At 45.7% G+C, this 26,827-nt stretch overlaps 1 protein-coding gene and 1 long non-coding RNA gene across 4 annotated transcripts; one reads left to right on the top strand and one right to left on the bottom strand.

Moving 5' to 3' along the window:
- The first annotated feature begins 1,397 nt into the window (after positions 1 to 1,397).
- baz1a (bromodomain adjacent to zinc finger domain, 1A) lies at positions 1,398 to 26,381 on the top strand. Of its 3 annotated transcripts, none has more exons than XM_040137530.1 (30): positions 1,398 to 2,215; positions 2,311 to 2,452; positions 4,005 to 4,283; positions 8,293 to 8,454; positions 8,578 to 8,682; positions 9,446 to 9,533; positions 10,328 to 10,450; positions 11,896 to 12,138; positions 12,226 to 12,321; positions 12,806 to 12,944; positions 13,553 to 13,684; positions 14,125 to 14,445; positions 14,656 to 14,821; positions 14,969 to 15,076; positions 15,832 to 15,908; positions 16,004 to 16,116; positions 17,266 to 17,504; positions 17,609 to 17,823; positions 17,936 to 18,066; positions 18,158 to 18,300; positions 19,567 to 19,718; positions 19,893 to 19,964; positions 20,126 to 20,208; positions 20,392 to 20,556; positions 21,178 to 21,398; positions 21,488 to 21,628; positions 21,710 to 21,888; positions 22,165 to 22,364; positions 22,452 to 22,539; positions 23,107 to 26,381. In XM_040137530.1, the coding sequence occupies exons 2-30, from the start codon at positions 2,340 to 2,342 to the stop codon at positions 23,280 to 23,282; spliced, it is 4,470 nt and encodes a 1,489-aa protein (XP_039993464.1). In that variant the 5' UTR covers positions 1,398 to 2,215; positions 2,311 to 2,339; the 3' UTR covers positions 23,283 to 26,381. The 3 variants fall into 3 exon arrangements, with proteins under 3 accessions (XP_039993464.1, XP_039993463.1, XP_039993465.1); XM_040137529.1 differs by having other exon boundaries at positions 1,399 to 1,988; XM_040137531.1 differs by having other exon boundaries at positions 1,399 to 1,988; positions 8,581 to 8,682.
- LOC120795542 lies at positions 19,675 to 21,306 on the bottom strand. The gene is made up of 3 exons (XR_005708241.1): positions 21,156 to 21,306; positions 20,574 to 20,759; positions 19,675 to 20,465 (listed from the first exon to the last, which is right to left on the bottom strand). It is a non-coding gene; the product is annotated as an uncharacterized LOC120795542 (long non-coding RNA).
- Positions 26,382 to 26,827: the final 446 nt, after the last annotated feature.

Raw genomic sequence — 26,827 nt, forward strand, 5'->3', positions numbered from 1 at the left:
ACCAGCAGGTTTCTAGATTTCAGGTGACGTACCTGCAAGAAGTGGAAGGAAATGATGAGAAACCTGGTTCCTGGGTGGGTGGACCTTGTGTGGGATGCGGGGGTGGGGGTGGGGTCAACGCAGTAATCACATCACTTGCCCTCCCCTTCCCTACAGATCTGTGTTTAACTCTCTGTAAATAATGATCCCGGAAGGACAAAACCTGGATCGGGTGTTTACATGCCACATTATCCTGGTTTCTATAGGAGTACTCCGGCATATACGGGTTTCTCCAAACCAGGAGGAGGGCTTATCCCGGATTCTCAAACCAAGACATGATGTTTACACGTGCAAGTAAATAGTCCGGGTTTTTTCCAAAAACCTGACCCCAGCTCCTCTCGCTTTATTTTCGACACACATCTGCCAGAATCTTTGTGGTTGACTCCCAGATTCCGAGAGTCCAAACACACAGCCAGAGTCATAAAGACCTGTCTTCAGAGACCAGGAGAACAAGGATTCCAGCAGCAGATGGTCTGGCCCCCACAGAGCCCCGATTTCAACATCACGGAGTCAGTCTGGGACCACATGAAGAGACACGAGACACTGAGACGGACTGAATCCACAGAAGAACCGCGGCGGGTTCTCCGAGACGCTGGAACGACCCGCCTGCCGAGAACCTGCAAAACTGTGAGCAGGTGCACCGAGGAGACCTGGCGCTGGTTTAAAGGTAAAGGGGGGTCCCAGCAAATGCCGATCTGGTTTAGCTTCTCTCTCTTTACTGCGGTTTGGATGACGTTCAGTGGTCTGGCTCTCTTTTGCTCGCTTTCCTCTCCGAGCCTGAATCATTAGATTGTGGACCTGACATCTGGCAGCAGCTGTGCGGTTCGGCCGCTCCGCTGGTGACGCATCACCTCCTGCCGTCACTCCCTCTGCGTCGTCAACGTCACCGCTTCCTGCCGTTCACTCCTCTGACGTCACCGCTCCGTTTCATCACAGCGGTTCAGTTTCTCTCGCAACGCCGCGGGGCCGTTTCCAGGGCAACCATTGGCCGAGAGCGGAGGAGCGGCGGGACGGCCGACCAACCGACGCCGGGGAGGGCAGCGAAGTCCCGCCCACCTACTCGCGCGGTGTGGTGCGTTCAGGGGACTCACATCAGCTGTTTTACGGAGACACGCGGATCCCGGAGTCACCGAAGCAGCCTCTCGTGTCTCAGCTTTATCCTCGAGCCCCAATAATCGTTTGGTCTATACGACATCACAAACCATGACAAATGCGGGTCACAATAAATGACTATGATCACATTTGAGAAGGAAAAGAAAAGACAGATAAACGCTTGAGTACAGACAATACAAACCAGTGCAAACCAAACAACTGAAGGCAATGAAAAGGCAATAATAAATATAAAACAGAACAACAAGCAGATATTAATATGATTTGACAAGTTGACAAGTAATAAGCGCACGAAACACGACGAATTGACCATCATAACATTTAAATGGGACCTTTACATGAATCTATGCGTCTATCTATGTCCGTGTTTGGTTCCAGGGGCCGTCTTACACTTACTCCAGAAGAAACGCAAACCACAACCCTGAAAGTCTGACTGAATTTCCCGGCTTCGTCCTGTTCCATTTCATATCACAGTGGACGGACTATCTGGGAGTTTGGGACTTTTTCAAAGGAACCGGGAAAACAAGGCAACTTTTTCACTGTTTTCGCACACGGGCCATGCAGTCAGTTGCAGCCCCGTTATCATCATTCTTGTTATTGTTACTACGCTTATTATTTGTCCGAAAGCCCAAACAGACCGGCTTTGCACAGACTCCGGGAACCCGCCTGTCGGTGTCTAAAACCGGCGGACGAGCCGAGACGCTGAAATGTCCCAGGTTCGGCTCGGCCCCTGAAGTGGATGAAAACTTGGTCAACAAGCCGCCAGTGAGGTGGTTTCTACCCGGGGACTTCTTCTCCAGTTTGTACCGCGGATTATCTGTTCATCGTTACACAACTCGGTAAAGCCCGTCGGGGAGCCGTCTGTGCTGTGCGGGAGCGAGTGTCGGTGGATGTGGACGCCGTGTTTCCGTTGTCGGGGGCTCGGACAGTTTGAATATTGTGAGCTGAGACAGTGAGGAGCACGTTTCCATGTGGGGAGATTATCACCGAGTCTAACAAAAGACCCGCTCTCCTCCTCGCTCCTCCTGCTCGGTTTCCCCTCCGTTACTTTTACTTCGGGACTCAGGTTTTGATCCGAGGGTTGACTTTGATGTGTTCTGTCCGAGTTTGTGTCTGATTTTCGGTCTTTGTGACCCGGTTTCCCTCCTTTTTTCCCGTCAGAGTGTGGCCGGTGGAAGCGGAGCTGTGAGATGCCGCTTCTCCACAGAAAAGCCTTCATCCGACAGAGACCTCCGGCGGACCTGCGGCCGGACGAGGAGGTCTTCCTCTGTAAAATCACTCACGAAATCTTCAGGACCTACGAGTGAGTACCCCTCGGGTAACGTGTGTCACCTGTGGGCCCGGTTAAAGGGCCATTAGAGCCGGCGGAGCGAAGTTTGAATGATGTCCTGACTGACAGTTGGTCCGTTGGCAAACTTCCAGACAAGATAAACAAAAGCCAACTTTCTTCGGGAAGAAAACTAAAACTTGTGCTGGCTCAGGAACAGGTCCAACTCCGCCTTCGCAGGTAGCAGACAGGTTACAACACCTGGCTGGTGTTGGAGGTGGACCGTACAGGTCGGGGCAGGTGTAATCTTAGCTAACTCAGCTAGCTAAGTGAGCTAAAGTGGATTAGCGGCTGTTAGCTGCTGGTTAGCTCTGCGTGTGTTAGCCGTTAGCTCGGTAGGACAGGCCTGCTGTCAGTCTGCACTGCTCAACACACCTGCTCAGGTGCACTCAAAGGGCAGCTACGCCCGTTTTAGCAGTGCACAGGGTGGGAGTGAGTTCAGGACAGTTCGGTCGGAGTCAAACACCAGAGGGGAAGTGGTCAGTTTGTGATGGGAATTCAGCCAAAACATCAATCAAAGTGATCAGCTGTTCCTCTGACTTGACTGCAGCTCTTCTGACCTGGAATTAACCACGACACGAAGTCAAATCTGGGTACAGAGTGACTGCTCATATCTCCTCACGGTTTATTTGGAACAACTTAAGTATATTTTGCAAATGAGAGGGGGAAACTGAAACCACATCAAGGCGTGGACACCAAGTGGTGTGTCCTTAATCCAGGTGGGGATATGACAGCGTCTTCTCGTTTGCAGAGAGGGTGATCCACAGGGTTGATTCTTTCAATTATCGATTAATCTGCTGAATATTTTCTTGATCAATCGTTTTGCCTTTAGGATGCCTGTTATCATTTCCCACAGCCCAAGGTGACGTCCTCAAATGTCTTTTACCGACCGACACCCAAAGATATTCAGTTTGCTGTCAAATTTTAAACTGCCCCCTTTGAGAAGTCTGTATTGTAGCTTGAAAAATGACTAAAACAATTCATCAATTTTCAAAGTAGTTGCTGATTAATTTTGTTGATTGACTACTCGATTAATTGACTAATTGTTGCAGCTTAGCAAACAGCTTTGACTGAGGATTGACTGTATGTCCTTCCTTGACTTGTAAGTAGTCAACCGTAAACTTTTCTTATCAGTTATATTTGTCAGTATTTCTTCACATCATTTCGTATTTTCATATGCCGTAATGTAACTTTTCTTTGGCTGTACAAATCAAGCAATAACATGTAATTTCTATTTCCTGTTTTCAGAAATTCAGTCACAACCTGAGAATTGTGTTAAAAATCCTTTTTATGTTGCAGCAGAAAGAATATTTTTGATCCAGATTTCAAAAGATTCAGAAAAGGCCTTCAGAACTGCAGGAAGTGCTGTTTAACCACCACCCGGGTTTTTCAGATATCGTCAGGGATTTATCTTTTAGAAAAGCTGCTGCTGAGCTGTGAGACAGAATGTAAAGCTAATACACGAGACACACAAACTAGGTCTATGTGCGACCCTGAAGTAACTGTGTTTCTTCCTCCTCCTCCTCAGTGAGTTCTTTGAGAGGACCATCCTGTGTAACAGTCTGGTGTGGAGTTGTGCTCTGACGGGTCGAGCAGGCCTGACTTACCTGGAGGCGTTGGAGAGCGAACGGCGGGCGAAGCAGAGTCTTCAGAGCTTCCCTCAGTCTCTGGTGCTGCCTCTCCTCCACCTGGCTGCTCTAAGCCAACGCTGCAGACTGACGGAGCTCTGTGAGGACGTCTACACCTTCGTCAAAGACCGATTCTTCCCCGGAGAGACGGTGGACGTCACAGGACGCAACGGAGCCAGGTACCACGGGGAGGGGACTGTCAGCATCATCAGACTGAGCTGTACGGTTATAGAATAATAACACATAAAACCCCAGTTGTTGAGCCTGATTAACGCAAATAGCTTAACAAATCTTACTTCTCCTTCTCAGTCATAAGTGGGTTGGATCTAAACACATAGACACGATACTATATGTTTTTACATATCCATATATCTGATGTCCATTGCAGATAAATGTGCTTTGTGGCTTCAGAAGTTGCCTAGAAATCATCATGTTTTGAGTTTTCTTCAGTACTGAGTATTTTTGTAAAATATCAGTCATAACTGAGTCAGATCTAAAGACGTAGACATGAAACCTGTGTTGATGTGATTCAGTGTGACTTTCACTTCCTGAAGACATCGTGATCTCTGATGTCCCGCCACAATAAAGCTCCAGAAAGCCACTTAGAAACCAGAGGGTAAAGAGGCCGCAGAACTTCATTCAGAATCTTCCTGGTTTTAAGTTTCCGTCAGTGTCACGGTGATCCAGTGAACGTTGTCTGAACATCCAGGGCTACACTGCAGGCAGGAGCTGACCAAAGCTGATTCAGCAACATTTAATGGAGACAAGTCTCCAAAGAGTAAACAAGCATTTTCCCAAATCCACTTGACACTGATTCTAGGCAGGTTTATTTATTTATTTATTTTTTTGAGAATGACTAAATAAAGTTAGTAAACCAGTCAGTATTCCAACTAAATCCTGTCGATTTTGAAGTGTGCTGATGATAGACACTATTCTCCTGCAATGCAAAGGATGTAAGGGAGACTAGGTCATAACCAGTACATGACTCGACCTCGTGTGGTCGATTTGTGAAACTGAGGACATAGTTGGAAACTGGTGTGGAACCCCAACAACTACTTTCAATGGAAAGGAGCTAAAGCCTGCTGGAACAGTCGCTAAATGTCGCCAGATGACGTAATACACTAATTAGCATATTCATGACGTTATCGCAACATATATTGCAGTCTGCCTGGTGTCGGCCGGTTTCAGCCATTTATCTGTTTGCTTCTCTCCTTCTCTCTGTGCTCACATATACATTATTTTTAATGCAATGCGAATTCCCAATAAAGCTGCTCTCAGTTGCGGTCAGTTGAATGAGACGCGTAGAGAGGTGTGGCCTTTGGAGGGAAAGCCCAACCTGACGCTTGTGGGGCAACGCAAGCCTCAGACGCTCTTCTACGGAATGTAGCCAAGGTTTGTCCAGAAAGTTGTTAGATTTGTTGATAGGTTCTTGTTTATATATATATTTATTTAAAAAACAGCCACTAAAAGGGTCTGAAAAGTCAGTAAATCTAGCGACAAAGGTGCTAAGATGGCAACACTGCCTGTAAACAACCACCTGATGAGGCCATAGAAACTGTTGGAGCAATTCACTTTGAAAGAGCAACGGCCAATGGGGAACCGCCAACACTTGGCCGGCCGACCAATGGCGTAACTTCATTACTCAGTCTGTCAGTGAGAGACATTTACATTCATAGGGCTGGCCCCGCTGTTGTGGTCCCGCCAAAAAATAAAATAAAATGGTGGATGGTGCTGAAACAGCACCAAGTATTAAATCTTTAGACATTAAACCTTTTGTTTTGTATTTGTGTAGTCTAACTTGCTCGTTTGAGGTGATGTATTATTTCCTGTTTATATAAAATGTTTAAGTGTGTTTATTTCTGCTTAAACAGCACACTGCAGCACATGCTTTATAGAATTGGTGTATACTTTAGCATCGATTTGGGACACAGCAACTGACTCCACAGCCAGTATTGATTTGGTCTAAGGGATATTTCACTTACGATGCCAATTTTGCTATGATCTTGAAGGGATTGTCAGAGAACTAAGGCTGTAAAATGTACAAAGAACCCTCTAACCTGGTGCATAATTAAAAATATTAATGTTTACATTAAGAATGAACCATTAATGTACTTTTAATTTAACATGACCAACAAGTGACAACAACTGCTTTCTTTAGTGCAGAAACTGTGTGGTGCAGAGACCACACGCTCTGCGTCAGGTCAATATCCCTGAATAGGTAAACAAATCCAATATATTAAGCATGTGTACATATCTTCACTGTATCATAAAAGACAACCTTAGATTTTAAAATCGAATCGGCAGGCAGCCAAGTGTGAATAAGTTATAACTAATGTAAACATCACTAATACTTCAGGAAGACGTACATTTTGCTGTGATCGCCTCACGAAGCTTTTGTGCCGTCAGCTACAGTGGTCGGGATACACACTAAATAAATGCAACATGTAACAGAAGAGATGTGACAAAGTGTGTGTGAGACGCTATGTTTCACATCTGCACACAGGTTTGGGATTGCCACTTCAATGAGATCTTTGCGTGTTGGTAAAACAAAGTGTGTTTCTAGTGGATTAATGAGGCTTCGGAAGCCATCATTTTCAACAACGCTGTAGGGCCGTATATCCTTGCATATGAAAGGTATGACACACGCAGTTATTCTTTGGGCATGTTGAGAATTGGATGTTAACTTGCCTTCTCCAGTGGGGTTTGTTTCGGATCGGACATTTTTCAGGTTGCGTATCTCAGTGACGTCTCGTTAAATGGTTTCGGAGATTTGTGCTATTTCCACAGTATTTCACCTCCATTTTGCACATCTTACATATGCCTTTGCTTTGGTCCAGCTCTTCGCTGTCTTCACAGTTCTTAAAGCTGAAATGCAACCAGACATCTGCCTTTAGGCTCGGTGGTGCCTTCAGTGGAGCAGCTCCCGCCATGTATTTGTCTCTCGTGTGGCCAGATCCCGTTGCGAGAGAAGGCTGGCCACGCCAGACTGGCGGGATTAAAGCTTCACGCTTCCACGGGAAAATAGGCCACAGACTGTAGAAGGCAAATATTAAAAGATCGATCTTGGGATTTTATGAATCGATATCGGATCATTCAAATGAAGATCAATTTGAATCAGATTTTTTTAAATTAATTAATTAATTAATGAATTAAAAAACCCAGCCCCATCCACAGCAACGTTGTACTTCCAAAAACAAAACTTCAAACACATTTATCTTAAATAGAAGTAAAAGAAAAAAATCAGACACAGTGAGTGTCATATTAACTTTAATTTTATACTTTACAGTTTTTGACATTGTTAAAGCTCAGAATGTCTCATCAACATGGTTCTTATATTGCTCGAACACTGACGCTCTGCTCTGTCCATTCATATACAGATATTTACTGTATGATAAAAACTGTCCTATAACATTTACAGTAAAAAACCATGATGGCATGTCTGAGTACCCCAACCTATCCTTTAAATAACTATATATGACATGCCTGGATAAACCTGCAGGGACTCTGCTAAAAGCCTGTGAATAAAGGGAGTGAAGACTCAGCAAAAAGCCTAGGTTAAAAGGGTTAATGACCTTTGACCTCCAGAAGAGTTGTAACCATCAGGTGACAGTTTAGACCTTCCCGAATTCAGAGTGCGCCTCGAACTCGTGTTCTTGGCAAGTTCAACTCGTGAGTCCAAACCCCCGAGGACAGTCGGTTTATAATTGGCCAGCAGCTCAGCTTCAGCATACCTGTGCCTGACTGTACTGTAACAGAATAATCTCAGAGCTCCACAAACAGTCTTTTTAATAGAACAAATAACATTACCGACAGGGAGATGTGGTAAAAATGACTCTTGTTATCCGATCTGTAATGCACATTAAAAAATACAACTAAACTTAACACGGACCGTACTGCCTCTTTTCATTTACATTTATTTTGAGTCTAGCTCAAAATCGCCATCGCCGCTGGTTGATGTGAAAAGCATGCTGGGATACTTGTCTGCCCCGCCATCACACATTCAGCCCTGATAAAACAGACAGAGTGAGACCTCTTCAGGTCATCTGGACTTGGCTGGACGTGAACAGTACTTGGGCTGGGACTGATGATGTTTCATAAGAGCACAGACTGAGAGAGGCCCAGTGTGTGTGTGCGCCGATGTTCTGCCTTTGTCATCACTCTCTGTGCGTGTGCATTTGTGTGTTGTAGACACGTGTGCGAGATCCTGCAGGTTCACTCTCCTCATTCCAGCGCTAACGGAGAATCGACTGCTAACGGCCACGTCAAGCCGGCTGACGGCGACACCATCGTCATCAGTGACAGCGACGACGAGGGCAGCGCTTTCCAGAGTTCCACAGCACAGGTCAACGGGTCAGTAGGTCAAATGTCTTCTGGTCGTTAGGTCAGAGGGTGTAGGTGAGGGGAAAAGAGCTGCTCAACCTGCACTACTAGTCATGTCTAAAATGATTCTCTTTGTGTGTGTGTGTGTGTCAGTAGGAAGAAGAAGAAGCCCCTGAGTCCGTCAGTGTTTAAATACACAGTGAGGATGATGAAGGACAAACACAGTGAGCCGTTCACTGTCAAAGCCAATCAGATCAGGTGAGAAGTTCACCTGGAGACACTCTGACCTCATTCTTACGGTCTCTCATTTTTTTCCACAATAAAAGCCTAACTATGAAGGGCAGGCTGCAACACTTTTAATGTGAAAATTCTGGAGGAAGTGTTGTTTCATTCATGTTAGCTTAAAATTGTTCAGGGGAAATGGCTGCATGACCTGGCTCTTAGTGCTGAACTAGTGAATTTATCAAGACAACAGGAAAACGTAGAGGAAGTTTGGGGTTTGCAGTAACTGGGGAAATAAGACAAAGTCCCGATTCTAATGTGGGCCCGTCCAAATAAAAGTCTGGTTCTCTCTGCCGCTGAGTTTAAAAAGGCCCCAGACACTACTTGAGAATTTACTGTAGTGGCTGCTCCTGCTCTGTAAAACCTCCAAAGTTAATATTAGGTTTAGCCCGATATATCGACTGATATCAGCTTATTGTGAACATCTGCAATAGTTTATATGTTGGTCAGTATCAGTAAATGTCAAAATAGAAACATCAGACTAGTTTTGAGGTCATTTAGAAACCGTGTCTCACCACAGACCACTGAGCGGTTCATTTTTACACTTTAAAATGTCAGTATTCGCTAAAAAAAAAAAAAAAAATCAAAGGAATTTGTATCAAGATTCAGCCCACAAACCATATCAGCCCAAAATATCGTTATTGTTTTGTTTTGTTTTTTAACTTTCAAACCCAGTATCAGTTGGGCTACAATTAAGATTATACAGGAGGTGGGTGATAACAGACGTTTGTTCATTCAGTCGTAGGAAGACGACTCTGTCCAGAGAGAGACTGAAGCTGCTCTTCAAACAACACTGTGAACCTCAGAACGGGACCATCGCACTCAAGGTAAGAACAACATTATCCCAAAATTACCCACAATGCCACGAGAAACCTCACATATCATATAACCAGATCCCCTCTGTGTGGTCAGGCTGTGTGTCTTTGTTTTGTTGGTTGTTTATTTGCATAATATCAAAAAGTAGTTAAACACAAAAAGTCAGATCAAACAAAAACTATGACAAGTTAAAGCAGAAACTAATATTCATACAGTCAGAAGAGATTTGCAGGCAGAGCCAAAAATCCAAAAATCATTTTGTTTGGCTCCTCTAGAAGAGATTCCGATTTCATCATCACAACAGCTTCATATTTCAACAGCAAAATATCTACTCTCAGTATTCATGTGTTCGTCTGTGAAAACCAGAACCTACAATATTATTCAGAATAGAAAGGTACTAAAAGTTGACAATGATGAATCTCTTAATGTAGTTTTTAAAACCATCTGGGGATAGGTTTACACAATTACTGGCGGTTGCATTCCAGATTAGAAGGTCAGTAACTGAAGTTGTTGGAAATGCAGCTGGTTGACAACTGTTCCTAGTTTCGTTCCTGGTTTATGAACGGAGCTCAACGTACTGAAATAACCATTAAAGACAGAAGGCAGAGTGTTATTGAAACAATGTTGAATAAAGTTTATTAATTGGGAGGACACTGAGAATGGCAGCACTTGCCAAGAGGGATTCTGTTCGGTCCCCGTGTCCGACACAAAATAAAACTCCAACAAATCTTTTGTGTCGTCGATGGATCTTCTGCTGTGTTGTACTCATCAAGCTTCGCTAAGGACGTGTCTTTGTGTGTCTCAGCCCTCCACAGTGATGAAGTACCAGCTGTCTGAGCAGACCTTCTCTCAGTTCTTCCCCGATGAGCCCCCCCTGTTCCCCTTCAGCCCGCCCTCTAAAGGTGGAGGGCGTGGCTCATCTGGACAGGTGAGAGCCATGGCTGTGGTTGAGTGACTGTGTCCCAAATATGTACCACGCACTAACTGTCCGGTGCAGCGTTTTAGCGGTTAGTATATAAAGATATCAACACGCTTTACCAGTGTATACCGACGTCCGTCAAACGGAGACTTTTAATTTCATTCGTTTCCAGCTGTGAGCAGCTCCTCCATGTCCTTTTTGTGAATATTGTCCATCAACAGCACATTCAAATTCACTATATACTAAAACTAGTTAGTGTGTAGTATGCAGAGGACAGGCTGACCTTTGACCTGCTGTCCATAAAGAACCAAACTGAAGGGGTCAAAACTCCAGCAACACTCTTACTATAAAGAAGAACTTTACTGTCAGACCATCGACGAACCTGATGAAGGCCACGAGCCGGAACGCGCCGGTCTGACAATAAAGTCGTCCCTCGTACGAGAGTCCGACAGATTTATATCGGCCTATCACAGATATATCGGCATCGGCGTATATGTTGTCCGATGTCCGTCGATGTGAAAACTATTTTTTCAGAGCATAATGCAGAAAAAGATTCTTGGGGTAATTAAAGAAAGCTGTCATCACGTAGTTTGTCCAGCAGGGCGTGTATTCGGTCCATTTTCCCCGGAATCGTTCAGGGGTTCCTGCTTTAGTCCTCAGATGATGGATCAATTTCTCCAGCATCTGTCCTGGTCTTGGAGGGTCACATTTCACCCAGCTCCTCGTGCTGGCCTTTTTACATGCAAGTATCAGGAAGAGTGAGATGTCCTCCTTTTGAATTATGCCCCTGGGTATCAGGCCCACGTACACTATCCGGGGGCCCCAGGGAATCTGGTAACATAAAATCTCCTCAAGGATCTGAATAACAATGTCCCAGAAAGTTTTTAGTTCTAAACATGACCAGAAAACATGTGAGTGAGTGGCATTCATCTGCTGTTTAGCCATGAGTTTTTTGTTTCGTTTTTAATCTGGGGTGCAGTAAAAAAGTGGATTAAATTCTTCCGTCAGAATTCCCTCCATCTCATAGAGCCAGTAGAAGTTAGTTGTGTTCTACACACATGTTGCCGAGCACTGTTCGACAGTTTAACGTTCGATTCTAGCTCCCATTTCCCGTTTGGTTTTTTTGTTTGTTTTTTTTTCGTTACCTTCTGGTGATATTCCTGTTTTAATTTCTCTATCTTATAAATGTCTTAGCTGTAAATATCTGAACAGGTCCCCAACTTCTAAATTAAACTCCCATTTGAGTTTTTCAGTTTCAAGTTTTAAAGGTTTTTCCCTCTACGAGTGTGCATACAGCTGTCAGTCCTTTTTCTCTCCACCTTACTAATGTGTTGTGTATCTCTCCAGGTAAAATGTTTGTAGTTTAATGTCTGATCAGTTCGATATTTCTGATCAATAAAGTAAACATATCTCTGATCGATGTTGCCGAAGACCAAAGCATCTCATGTTTTCAGGCGAGTTTGTCGTTGCTGAAGGCGGCAGAGGAGAAGCTGAAGCTGCTGCAGCAGAGGGAGGAGATGGCTGCTGCGGCGCAGGACAAAGCTCGCCTGAAGAAGGAGAAGGAGGAGGCGCAGGAGGCCAAGAGGAGGGAGAGGGAGGACAAGGAGAAGATGAAGGAGGAGCAGAGGAGGAAGTTCGAGGAGGAGAAGCAGAGGAGGAGGGAGGAGAAGGAGCGCAGGAAGCTGGAGAAGGAGAGGGTGAGTTTTCTGAGCTTTCTTCGTCTGTATGTAAAATAAAATCTGACTATTAACACGCTGACATGGTTTTGGGGCTCACATTTACAGGAACGAGAGAAGCTGAAGGAGGAGAAGAAGAAATACGCGGAACGACTGAAACTGTGGAACAAACCCAGGGAAGACATGGAATGTGAAGACCTGAAGGTCAGTGAACGCACCGCCTGTCAACTCATGCAGGACCGGGACCATCAATGATCAGGGATCAATAAATCCAGGCAAATATTCAGTAATGAGAAAAATCGATGCAGGAGGATTTTTCTGTCGACCGTAGAAACTTCCCTACACAAACAATGTCGTCATGGTAACGAAGCATGGAAGCCTTGACTGTTTCATACGATGTGTATCACAGGACGATATTAATAAAAACAGAACCGTGGATTTAAAACTGGAATCAGATGAAGAACCACATGCAAAACATTTTTTTTATGCAGAAAAAATAAAGAGAAAAAACCTAATTATTGATTTTCATTGCTCCATTGACAATTAAAATGCTGATTTGAATTTTTTGAATTATTAGTTATGGATGAGTGTTCTCAGCGCCAGACAGAATCAGTAAAACTTGACAATCACACCTGTAAGTGTTCTACACTCCTGAACCTGGATCTTTTTTGTGTGTTGCTTCTTCCAGGAGCTTCCCAGTCCGGTTCCAGTGAGAACTCGTCTTCCAGCAGAGTTCTTTGGAGAAGCTCTGATGGTTCTGGAGTTCCTGCGGGCGTTCGGGGAGGTCTTCGACCTGAAGGACGAGTTCCCTGATGGAATCTCTCTGGGTTAGAACGTAATTTATTTTCACTCCACTGGAACAAACTGGACAAGGACCCTGTGGTTCTATACAGGATTCTGCTCCTACTCTTGTTCAGTCTGGTGCAGAGGATTTGGTCTTGTGCCAGTATGATGGGCAGGAAGTGTTGATAGATCCAGGAGACATTCTGGAGGATGTAGGAGAGGTCCTATAGGTTACTGTTATCTTTATTTAATAAATGTTCTATATGTTTTCATGGAGACTTTGGAAGTTGTCTTTGCACTATTTTAGTTTCTCTTAGATTATCTGGTTCTAACTGGTTCTGAGGTCCAGCTGGTTCTTGTAATTTTGAATTTGTTTTATTAGAGGTTCTACAGGTTGAGTGGACTTCAACAAAAGTCTGAAATAAAGATTCAGCCAGTTCAGTGTATTGTTACAGAGGTTCTAAAAGCGGTTCAGCAAATGTTGTTAGGGATTCAAATAGAGGTTCTAATAGGTTCTCCCTCTCTGCTGTGGTTCTGGGGGTTGTGCTGTTTTTACCAGATGTCACGTTGGTTCTAAACCAATGTTCTTGCTCTCTTTAGAGGTTTTTTTTTAAGTTGCTTTGGTTCTAACAGATGTTCTGTCTCTCCACAGAGGTTCTAGAGGAGGCTCTGGTGGGTTCTGATCCTGAGGGGCCTCTTTGTGAGCTGCTGTTCTTCTTCCTGTCGGCCATCTTTCAGGCTCTGGACGAGGAGCAGGAGGAAGTGGTCAAAGACCAGGCCGAAGGTCAGAGACACACACACGCACGTTTTCTCTTTTTCGACGTGTGATGACCCTCATAGACGCAGTGTATTCCCAGCCCCTAACCCCAAACCTAAACCTGATTCTAACCTGAACCTTAAAACCAGGTCTGACCCTTTGAACAGCCCTTTGAAGGTGTGAGGACCGGACAAAATGTCCTCATTACGATGGTATAAAACTGAGGCTGGGCCTCACTCGGAGTCTCCTATAACTGACTACACCTCCACTAAAATGTGACCCCCTGATGAGCTGTGATTGGTCACACCTGGACAGAAGTTAAACAGCCTGACGGACAGATTTTAAGTTCGTTTTGGAGACTTTTAATAGTGCATAGCTCTGACCTGACAGACACATGGACGCCAGCCGGTGTATATGACCTGTCTGTGTACATTATTGCGTGTCTAATTAGCGTTTGTGGTGTGCAGACCTGTCGGAGGCCCTGGACGACGACTGTGACCCCACTCGGTCGGCTCTGAGCGCCGTCGCCTCGTTGGCCGCAGCGTGGCCCCAGCTGCATCAGGGCTGCAGTTTGAAGCAGCTGGACCTGGACAGCTGCACGCTGTCAGAAATCCTGCGGCTGCACATCCTGGCGTCGGGCGCCGACTGTAACCACGGCAACGCCAAGCTCCGCTACCAGAAGCAGGGCGGGTTCACTCTGATGGATGACCCGTGCGTCGAGCTGCGATTGGCGGAACCGTTGCTGCTGAAGAGGCTGTCGTGCACGGCGGTGTACGACCTGATGCCAGGTCAGCAATCAGTCAACCAATCAGATACTATCTCATTTATTTACAGGAATCAGTAGATAATGATCAAACGGCGCTTCCTGCCCTGCGGAGGTCATCAATCAATACTGATTAATTTAAACAGTTATTGATAGATACTGATTGTATTGTATGTGTAGAAGAGTGTGTATTGATAGATATTGATCGTGTGTGTGTGTGTGTGTGTGTGTGTAGGGGAGAAGCTGAGGATCCTGCAGGCTCTGGTCGGGAAACTGCTGACTTTGGCGTCCAGCAGAGATCTGATTGAAGACTGTGTGGAGGAGCAGAGAGCCGCCAGACAGGAACTGAGGGAGATCAGAGCCGAACAACACCGCAGAGGGAGAGAGGAGGCTGCACACAGGTAAACACAATATATGTGCACACACACACACAACACACACAGCTACGTCAAACTGAAGTTCATTCAGGGTAAAAATGAGAAGGAATAAAACAAATTCAAATTGTTTGAAATTGACGAGAATCCCGACGTGTCTCTCCTCTTCTTTAGGGTTCGACTTCGTAAAGAGGAGAAGCTGAGAGAGCAGGAGCAGAGGCTGAAGGAAAAAGTGGAGAAACTGAAGGAACAGGAGATGAAGGGAGGACTCCAATCAAACAGGTAGAGGAAAGATTGACAGAGCAGTGGACTCAACAATGTGACATCGTGGATCTCTTTTAATCATTCACTGAAAAATGTTATAATACTGATAAATGTCCTAAAGTAGAAAAGGCAAAAATCTTTCAAAGGACATTGAAGAGACGTTTGTATTTAACTAAATGAAAACTATGGGGAAGGAAGATGAATCTTATCATATTTGTTACTTGTAATTACCTGGAGAGATTGCCAAGTTTCTCATATAATAATGACAAATTTGTAAATGTTCAGTAGGATCTGGCTTCCCCTTTTTTGTGCACTTCAATGTCTTGTTGCTTATTTAAATTGTTAAGTGGGATGATGTTGTGTATGTTGTGTGTTTGTGTTGATATAAGACTCTAAGTCTGTTTTTAGTGTGGTTTTTGGTTCTGTTTGGTGTTTTGCTCATGATTTTGTTAATAAAGCCATAAGTTGTTCTTTTAAGCATCAGTTGCTGTGTAGAGGCTGAAGGCAGAGTCTAAGTCACTAAACAAGGTCAAACACATCGAACAATACTGAAGACTCATTTTATTTAACCCTTTATCTACATGAACTTCGGTGTGATAAATGTCAGTTTGGTCAGTCAACATGTGATTTCTACGTTATTTAACAAACCGAGTAAATATAAAAGTATCTGACTGATGTCCTGTCATTCCAGTTGTGGTTAAATCTTACACTTTAATGATCAGTAACACAAGTGGTCGTGTGTGAGGATGTTAACATGTTGTTTCTGTCTGCAGCGAGACTCCTGCAGAACAACACACTGAGGAAGATGAGGAGCAAAACTCTCCATCCAACAACAAGAGGATGATGAAAGGTAAAAAATAAGTGTTTCACATTAAATCTTTCCTCAGCTGGTTTTATTCTTTTCTCCTTTTATGCCGAGTCACGATTCTCTCCTCTCTCCTCCAGCTAAAGTCAACCAGAAAGAAAAACAACAACAACAGATGACCCCTGACCCCAAACCCCCTTCATGCCCCCCGTCCAGCCTGACAGCAGAGGAGCAGGAGAAAGAGCAAGAGAAGGTCAGAAACACAAACACTGAATACACATCTGATCATTTATTGGCTCATTTATTTGTCTCTTTGTAATGAACAGATATTTAGTTCTTGTTGAGAGGTGATATCTAGAGGCGTTTTCTGGGCACTCCCTGAGAGGCTCTGCCCACTGGGGACCTCCCCCGGGAACTACGCACCTTCCAGGGCTTTTTTCTGTCTGCATTCACTCTGCCAATAGGAACGCTGGAATGACGTAAGCCGGTCGACGCTTGGTAAAGCAACGTCACTTCTGTGTGACATACGACGACTGTTTCTGTGACGACAAAAACAAGATGTTAGACGCCACAGTCATTGAAGATTTTTATATTTTTCAATACTATCACGATACTTTGGTGTTGTTTTGACATGTATCGCGATTTTTAAGTATTGCGAGTCGATATTACTATTTATTGCGATTTTTGTTTCTTTTTGTTTGTTTTATTATTTATTTATTTATTTATTAAACACTACACCATAGGAAAAAAGTTGATCATACCCTACTAGAGACTATGTATATCATGAGTCATATTTCCAAAAACAATGCACATCACATGTTAAGTCAGTCTTTGAGTTTTATTTCAGCAGCATCATCGCTATAAACCCGTTGGCCCTGTCACCAGTGAGCCAACAAATCAATCTGTCCTTTTTAATTGTCTGGTTTTTTTTTTTTTTTTTCCCCAGTCAGAGGCTGGTGCCGGGGAGGAAAAACTCCCAAACATATATTGTGAAATCGTATAAAAACTGGGAAAATGGTGAATATTTTCAGACAGTCTCTCCTGGAAGACATTCATAGTGTTACGCTCAGTTAAAAGTGCCACGAATAGTTGTTACAAATGGAAAAAGGGAGCTGAGAGAGAAGAAGCCTGGCACAGCTGACCAGTCACTGAGTGAGGTGAGCTTGAATGTCAGATGGTTGGTTTCAGAAAGAGACAGAAATTGTCGGACAGAGACCCGACATTGGACAGGTGTGGAGGGAGGGGGTTTTCAAAGCTATCGTACCTCCAGACATGCAGTTTGGAGGGACTATAAATCCCACTTTGGTGTGGAGTATTTACACGCAACAACAAACCACAGAACAGGAGCTTGGTAGAAGCAGTCAGTGCGTGGTCCGATCGTCCCGTTCGTCTCGCCCCGCAGGTTCGAGAGCTGCAGGAGCGGCTCCAGAAGGCGGCGGCCTGCACCTGCTTGTTGCCTCTGGGCAGAGACCGGCTGTACCGCCGATACTGGCTCCTCCCTTCGGCCTCCGCTCTGTTTGTGGAGGACGACTGCTTCGGCCTGACAGAGGACATGCTGCAGCCCAACCCAAAACCTGCACCGGATGCCACAACCAAGATGGAGGACGAGAAGGTCGTCAAGGAGGAGACAGAGGGGGGAAGGTGGGTCTCACAGTTTTATGTTGGTTCTGTTTCTGAGATGTAAAAAGAGCTCCTGTGTTCAGAGAGCGCTCTCATGACACAACCTTCCTCCTGTACGGCGCCAGATCAAGCCCCACCCCCCTCCACACCTGCGGCCCGCCAGTCAACCGTCCCAACCAATGGTCTTTCTACAGCTCAGTGGAGGAGGTGGATCAGCTGATCGAGGCTCTGAACCCTCGAGGTCACAGAGAGAGCGGCCTGAAGGAGGCGCTGCTGCAGGAGAGAGAGAGGCTGCAACAGCTGCTGCAGAACTGTGACAGGAACAAATACACACACACAGGTAACACACACACACACACACACACACACACACGGGTAACACACACAGGTAAATACACAGGTATCACTGACCTCTGGCACGACTGTAATCTCACACCTGTCCTGTTGTCCAGATGATTCAGAGTCGTCCCCATCCGTCCCAGAATGCACTGCTGCAGCTGAGACTCTGATGGAGGTCAGACTGAGAGACCTGCTGCTGGACATCGAGGATCGCATCCACCAGGGAACTCTGGGAACTCTGAAGGTATGAACGCACCTCCTGATGATCACAGAGAACCAGACACAGCAGGTAACCTCAGACTCACCCGTCTCACTCTCTCCCTCTCTCTGTCCAGGTGATGGACAGACAGGTGTGGCGCGCGGCGTTGGAAGCAGGAAACTACGAGCTGCTTAGTTCTGATGGCAGAGAGAACGGAGGGATGAACGAACGAGTGGAGTCCATGGAGGTGGACTCGAACCACCTGAGAGCCAGAGACAGGTACACAGACACAGAGGTAGAGGGAGGTACCAGTCAGTCTAGAGCTGTGTTCAGTATCCAGTTCTGGTGAGTCCAGTAGGTTCCGTTGTTCCACTGATAAAATACTGATCAGATATTCACTAACATCAAATCCAGGTAACAAAACTGTTCTTGAATCTTTTCTGCTCGTTGCTCTTTAAGTAGAAAACATTCAGGTGTCTTCTACTTTGTAGCTCGTTCATGACTTCACACGCAACAAATCATCATCCCGCTGAATCTGTGAGGTTCAGTTATTTAAAGCTGAGCACAAATATATCTGATGAGGATTCTGATTCACTAAAATGCTTCTGAACTCCAGGTAGTTCAAACGGTTTCCTGATCAAATCCTTGAAGACAAGCTGAAGTTGGTGATAAATGGGAATAAATTGATCCAGTTGGTTCAAACCAAACTGAAGAGGCTTTGGATTTTGTGTAGAAAGGGTCAGTGATTTACTCACTTCTGCAACTGCAATATAGTTTTCAATATATACATTATTTCAGAAAAAGAAGAGGCTGAGTGCTCACTCAGGTTCACATGCCGTAACAGGGTATCTGCAGGACCTGGAAAGTCTTAAAAAGCATTGAATTCAGTTCCCTACCTTCCTTGACGGTATTAAAAGGTCTGAAATGTGACGAACCACAGTGTTAAATCTTGTCTCTCGGCAGCTGCAGGCTGTGACATGAGATGTGACGCGTTTGTGTCTGTGGCCGCTGCTGTCAGGAGACGTCCTCCGCCTCTAAACTAACAGTGGAGTTTCAGTCAAACACTGTCACTGCTGCTGCTACGGGAGGAAGGTCCTCAGCTCACAGGGACAAGTCAAGATGCTAGAAGAGAAAACTTCAGCAAACTTAAATGAATTCATCATTTCTAATTGTCTAATTGTCTGGGTCCAGGTTGCATTAATTTACCGGGCCTTGAATGAAAAAAATGTTTCTCACCAAAAATACCAGGCGGGAATTGTCACTGACAGTTAATCCCTGAATTCATTTTCAGTTAGTTCAGACTAACTGCAGCTAGAGGGCGTCGCTAGAGGAAGGAGCTGTACATTTTTTTGAAGTCTCCTTGACAAACATCCTGCTTCCTGTTTGTTTTCCTCTGCTTAGAGCTTTCTGTGTGTGTGTGTGTGTGTGTGTGTGTGTGTGTGTGTGTGTGTGTGTGTGTGTGTGTGTGTGTGTGTGTGTGTGTGTGTGCGTTACATGCGACTTGTATTTTTCATATATGTAAAACGTGTGGGTGTTGTGTGTCAGACTCCAGGAGCTGAGGTCAGACAACGCGGCGGCCTGTGGGACCAGCGGCAGCGGGACTCCTCAGGTTGTCAGCAGCTCGGTACGAATCCTGGCTCAGGCCCTCGCTCACATCGAGCAAGGCATCGAGAGACGCTTCCTCAAAGCTCCGCTGGGTGAGTCTCTCTTCGCAGGCCCGGAAAGGTCTGGGAGGGTGTGTCAGCAGGGAGGGGAGGTTCTGAACAGACTCGATGTAAATCACATTAGATGTCCAGATACGACCTCTAGTGGTCACTGTGGTTCACGCTCTGCACCTAACATGTCAATCAACTACCACCCCCCCCTAACAGGTGAGGAAGACTCAAAGAAAGAGCAGAAGATGAAGAAGAGCAGGAAGAAGGACGAGGACCAGGCCAGTGATGGTATGACTTCTGTATAATAAGAGACAGTGAAGATGAAATTGTAAAGATATCATCATCATCGTCATCATCAGGTCCAGCTCCGTGGTGAACGGTTCTGATGTCCCCATCGGAGGAGCCTGTTCACTGTTAAAAATCAGCCTCTCTGTGTGTCTGTCCGTCAGATGGCAGTGACAGCGGTCGAGTCTTTAAGACGGTGTTGGAGCGATGGAGGGAGTCTCTGCAGTCCTGCTCCAGTCTGTCTCAGGTCAGAAAAACACACGACTCATTTATTATGTAAGGTGAAGACTGTGCTCTGATTGGCTGTCAGAAATGTTGACGGTGTTGTTGGTGAAAATGAAGATGTTGGTTTCTATTAGTCTGCAAGAAAGCAGACAACCAAGACTGTTTGTGTCTGCGGTGGGATCAACATGCTGGTGTGTGTGTTCAGGTGTTTGTCCACCTGTCCAGTCTGGAGCGAAGCGTCCTCTGGTCTCGCTCCGTCCTCAACGCTCGCTGTCGCATCTGCAGACGCAAAGGAGACGCCGACAACATGTTGCTGTGTGACAGCTGCGACCGCGGACACCACACCCACTGCCTGAGGCCCCGCCTCAAGGTACATACACACCTCACCTTGTCGGGCCTTGTTCCGAATGTCCCTGACAACAGTTAACAGCCACTGCTCTGTCCTCAGAGTGAGTGAGTTCACACTTAGCCTGATGGGGATCTGGCTTCTGCAGAGTCACGGGCAGATGTGAAGTTCACTGATCCCTTACTGTACTTTTCTTCCTCTCAGGTACAGGATTCGTAAAACTGAAACTACAAAGGAAAATAAAAACCGATCAATGATGTTAAACAACCCTCAGACCGTGTTTTCCGCAGTCCTATAAGAAATGAAATACCATTTGTATTAAATCTGTGTCTTCCTGCAAGTTGTAGCTTTATAATTAGCCGTCTGCGGCGCCACCACAACAGCTAGTCGTGGTGTCTATCAAGTATTTAGCTCAAATACAAGCTAAACGACCGTAGCCTCTCGCTCGGCAACAGTTTCAGCTGAGCGCAATGCCAAAAATTGTCCACCAGGGGGACACAACGACATACAATACCCACTGTTTGCTGGAACCTTATTGGAAAGAGCTGAGTCTGTATCAGCAGTTTACCAGCACTAAACACATGCTGTCTGTTCTTCTGCAGCAGTACAACTGAGTAGTTTACCAGCTCCTTCTGTTTGTCTCAGTCAGTTCCAGAGGGCGACTGGTTCTGTCCAGACTGTCGACCCAAGCAGAGATCCAGCCGCGTCCCGTCCCGTCAGCGCTCCTCCATCGACGAGGAGGAGGCAGAGGAGGAGGATGAACAGGAGGAGGAGGAGGAGGAGGAGTCTGAGGAGGAGGAGGAGGAGGACGAGGAGTCAGAAGAAGAGGAGGAGTCAGAAGAGGAGGACGAAGAAGTAGTAGTGAGGTGAGTGTGGAAATATTCAGATCAGTCAGTCCAAGCAGAAAGACGAGACTCACTCAGCAGCTGCTGCTCTGCTCTCTGAACGTCTGCAGCACCAAGAAGAGCCAGGCCCCGCCCCCTAAAGGCAAGAGCCAACAGGTCACGCCCCGAGGCCAAAAGGTCACGCCCAAAGGCCAACAGACCACGCCCAAAAACAACGCCGCTTCGGCAGGGAAAAACTCATCAGCCTCCAAGTCAGTATCTGCTGTAGCCCTGATCCCAGTTTGCTGAAGTCCTGATTCCACTGCGCTGATTCCGTCCTTTTTCCCTCACAGGTCCTCAGGTAAAAAGGCCACACCCCCTACATCGAAACCCAACGTGGCGTCCGGTGGTAAAGCTCCTCCTCGCACCGGGAGTCGGAACAGCGCCCGCCTGAGCCACGAGATCCTGGCACCAAATGGCAGCACGAAAACCTCACCTGGTCAAACTGAGTCCCGCAAGAGGCTGCCAACAGGTAAACGACCAATCGACACACTGTAAACACCTGTTGACCGGTGGAAATCGTTGCTTGGTCCAGGCGCATTTATGTGGAACACTTAACTTGTAAAAATCAGAAACCTGCTCAGTTCAGAACACGGACTGAAGTGAACCCTCCCGTTGGGTTTTAACCAGCAGAGTTATCCGGGTAACTCAGTACACCTGTGTCTCTGAACCGGACCCTGCCGCTAGATGAACACCAATAAAGTCAGTAAGCATCAATAGTAACCTCTCTCCTCTGCTCCTCCCCCAGATGCTGCTCCCCCACCTAAACCCTCCAGACCTGTCCTCCCCCCGAGCTCCTCCGCCGCCTCGTCCTCGTCTTCCTCCAGCCGACGCTCCTCTGGGAGGAACCAGGGCGTCCATGAGCTGTCGGCCTGTGAACAGCTGACCGTGGAGCTCGTCAGACATGAAGACAGCTGGCCCTTCATGAAGCTGGTGTCCAGGACTCAGGTACAAACACGCGTATACGTACGGTACGTACACACACTGAAAATGCATAACTGTCTGTAGCTTACCTGTCCGTCTACCCGTCCGCAGGTGCCCGACTACTATGACATCATCAAGAAGCCGATCGCTCTCAGCACCATCAGAGAGAAAGTCAACAACTGTGAATATCAGACAGCAGGTGAGGAAACAGGGACGTCAATGATCCACTGAGAGCTGAAGTGAGCGGGGGAAAAGTTTAAAAAAAGCCTTCTTACTAAGATATGTCAAGTGTCAAAAAAAGCAAGTTTGGTATAACTCAGTGTGTAAGCTCTAGTTCACTTGTTGTTTTAAAAATGAAACAATATATTTGTGAGGTGGTGTTAAAGATTTCCGGGCTCGGAGCTGAGAGCCACAGACAGAAGGTGCTCTTCCACTAAAACTTAAAACTTGAATGTCCAGCAACTAAAGTCCAGGAGCTTTCCCTGGCGTATCGTGCTTCGCGTTTCCACAGCAGGGCCAAGGCCCCGGGAACATCACACAAACTACAAGCAAAACAACGTTTGCAGTTGGAGGTTTTTAAAAATGCGGCGGAAACGCTAGCGTGCTGGACCAATCGGTGATGTCCAGCACTGCAAGACACATTTAGCGCATAGGACAGACATGGTGAACAATAAACCCAGGGACACGACTGCCTTTTTATTTCCCTCTGATTGAAAACGTGAGAAATGGCTGTGACTGAATGTCTTTACTGTCTCTGTCTCTCCAGGTGAGTACGTCTCAGATGTGGAGTTGATGTTCTCTAACTGTCTTCAGTATAATCCTCGTCACACTAATGAGGCGAAGGCCGGTCACCGCCTGCAGCAGTTCTTCCACTCGGAGCTCGGCAGACTCGGCCTATCGGAGCGCAGCTCCGCCCCGCCCGCCAAACGCTCCCGCCACTGAACCAAACGCACCCTCTTACCTCACTGCCGTCCACTCTGCTGCATTCTGATTGGTCCAGGGACTGGAAGTGGGCGAGATGTAGAAGCGGAGATTGTTTCCCCTGATAGACGTACACGGTGCTGATATTAATCCAGGGTTGCTCCTTCATGACCTCTGACCCCAGAGAAGCTGTTGGCCACAGCGGTCTGAACCAGTGGACAACGTTTCATCATCAGTGCGTCGTTCACAAAAACACCCAAATAGAAGCTGAGTGGAAAGAGACTCCGGGGGTCAAAGGTCATGAAGTTCAACATTAAAAAGGAACCAAACATTAAATTAATGTTAAAACCAGTTAAAGTTACACAGGGATATAACTGAGCTCAGGAGTCTGAGCTAGTTTCAGTTACAGCTCACCTGAGACGGACTGTCAACTCTTTATCAATATGTTTTGTGAGCTCCGCCCTCTCACCTGCTCACCTGATCAGGAGCTTCCCTCTTAAAAAAAACACAAAAAAAAAAAAAAACAAAACAAAAAAAAACAAACCCTCTGGAAAAAAGTTGCAGCTACTGTGAGTTCATAAACCCGTAGAAAAGTTGTGGCGTAGATTTACTCCGACCTGCTGACGTTCAGGGCATTTATCTCTGGTCTGTGAGGACAGACGGTGGACAAGGAGCACAGAGACATTCCTGTGGTGCTGTAGGACAGTAGAGACAGTAGAGTCCCAGCAGTTTTCATCTGATGTTTCCTTTCATCCAGAAAAGCAAAAACCACTAAAGAAACTTCAGCGTTGCACTGGTAATTAAAAAAAATCAAATCAGGCCGTTTGTGTTTGCTCAGGGACGAAATTTTTGATTTGAATGAAAAATGTTTTATGACGGTGCAGCTGGGTTTTACTGAAGCAGGGCAGCCGCGGAGGCTACGGGGGCTTAAGGCTCATTGTCAGGTCTATATGGAAGTCTGAGGCTACCAAAACTAAAACTGATAGACTTTGAATGACAGACTTTGCTTAAATTGGCAGACGATGTGCAGCCTGAACTGGAAAATTACTCTGAAAGGAAAAAAACTAGAGAGGTGTATTTTGTTTTATCATGTGCAAACACTTTGTGGGCTTTGTATATTCCCAAAGAAAATTAAGATATTCCTCGTCCGTAAATACCTGTCGTAGTGAGCCATTGTGAAAAGGACCACAAAAAGGACATCTTCATCAGAAACGATCGGAAATCGGGACAGAATTAGATTTCAAAAGTCCAGTTTGCACATTTATTCTCAGCTCTAGGTTGCACATCGTTTGACTGACTGTGAAACTGAAAAGTCCATTTTACTTCGAACTTTTCACTGAAAATGATTCTTTGTTGGATTTTTTTTTTTTTCTTCATGTTGGTGGAAATCATATGTTTTTAAATGTGTGGAAGAAACCAAATATCCCGCAACTGTTGTCTCACTTGTACTCACTTTAAGATTTCAGACCTTCATCAGATAGAATCATTAGTTAACACCTCATCTATATCTGAGGATTATTTTCCAGTCAGTCAGTCAAGACTTTCTGGAGTCCCAGAACTTTTCAAACATGAAAACACCGTTTGATTCAGAGAGTTCATTTTTAATTTTGGCAGCCACAGACTCAAAGGTTCACAACCTGATAATCTTTTATCTCTGGATATCGAACTGTTCCGGGGTCAGCACTACACATCAACACATGGCTCCTCGTGTCTTCTCCTCAGTCTTAGAAGATCATTTTTACACAAGGAAAACAAGGAACCGAAGCCCTGGTCTCAGTTAGTCCGGAGAAAAAAGATTCTGAGATCATTTCTGATGTGATCAACATTTAATCAAACTACTGATCTTGACAGAAAATATCAGGACCAACCGGCTCTAAATCAGACCCCAGACAAAGATCAGTGTCCACGTTGAGAGGTGCACCTGTACAGTCTGGGTTTTGTTGTTAATTAAATTCTGTGTTTTCTCACTGAGCTTGTACGTGATGGGGGTCTTGTACTGGACTGTGTTATAGTCAGAGGTGTTCCTAGTATTCTGACCCCCGTCGTGTCTGAAAACAGGGAGGAAGAAACATTAGAAACACCCTCAGATTAATGTCGTCCAGTACAACACCAGCTGTCACTGAGCTCACTTCTAAACAGAACTGAAAAGACGCATTTCTGACAGCGTCGACAAAAACGGACCATGATGACACAAGGCGTCACATTAAATTCGGTCCTGACCTCATTCAGTTTGTTATCTTCAGGAACTTAAACGCACGGTTTGATGGAGCGAGCCTTAAAGGAGTAGTTCAACGTTTTGGGAAAAACCTCTGTGTGTTCAGTTGAGAGCTGGAGTCAGAACCAATCGGTCGACGAATCGATAAGTCATGTGAAAGAAAAGTGACATACAGCTGGTTTGATAATCGATTAATCGTTGACGTCCGTCTTTAAGCAGAAATGCCAAACATTTGATGGTTCCAGCTTCTCCAGTGTCAGGATTTCCCACTTTTCCCAGTCGTGCGTTGTAGTGAACCAAGTATCTTTGGGTTGCGGACTGTCGGTCAAACACAGAAAGGTGTTTGAAAACATCACCTCAGGGTCCGAGATCAACAGAATAATCGGCAGATTTATTGATCATTAAAACAATCGTCAGGACGTGATTAGCTTAGCTTAGCATAAAGACTGGAAGCAAGGGGAGCAGCTAGCCCGGCAGAAGTCCAGCACCAGCACCTGTAGAGCTCTGACTTCAGCTCCGTATCGAGGACACACGAGACTGATATCAGGGACTCAAAGAAACAAGAAGAAAACAGAACTATTTCCCAAAAAGCCGAACTATTCCTTTCTAAACCCGAGCTGCTGTGGCCTCTGTGGATTTGTAGTTTTTGTATTTTAGACTTTGACGTTTGGCTGTGTTCTTCAGCTGTTTTCCTCTGGTGTGTGTGTACGTGTGTGTATGTGTGTGTCTGGGTGGGTCGGGGTCAGCTGCAGATACTACACTGGAGCCGCTGCAGCTGCCGACCCCCCCCCTCCCGCTGCGTATTTATTTAGTTGAAGTCTCTGCGTTGTCTTTATTTATGACTGATAGATGCTCTCTGCCTCCTGATGCTCTCTAACCTGTTTGTTGTTCTAATGTAAAAATAAATGAACTTTTTATAACCAGCCGCTGCCTGTTGATCTGCTGACACACATCTAACACCCTTATGCTCACATTTCAGCTGAATAACAGAACAAACACTGACACACATACGTGGTTCCCCGTGGAGAACTTGGAGTAACTGTATCAAGATGCAGTTGTTTGCAGAAGGCAAATTCCATATTTAGTTGATTTGAAAAAAGAAAAAAAAAGGAGAATCCACCCCTGCAGGGAACACACATTAAAAACAAGCCTTTCTTCCTCTGTTAGTTAGACCCCCCACCCCCGCCCCCCCCATCTGGCAGATGTCACAGCCTGCAGACACTTTGTGTAGCAGCTCCGAGTCTTTCTGGTCCTGACCGGTGGATTTTCAGCCTCAGATCACTTCAGGTTCTGAGATGTTTCAGTCTGTCCTGCTCACGCAGCAGGTTTAACATCTGCCCAGATGTTCAGT

This window comes from Xiphias gladius, chromosome 10 (genome assembly GCF_016859285.1).
Source record: "Xiphias gladius isolate SHS-SW01 ecotype Sanya breed wild chromosome 10, ASM1685928v1, whole genome shotgun sequence".
In the NCBI taxonomy this organism is placed as follows: Eukaryota; Metazoa; Chordata; class Actinopteri; order Istiophoriformes; family Xiphiidae; genus Xiphias; species Xiphias gladius.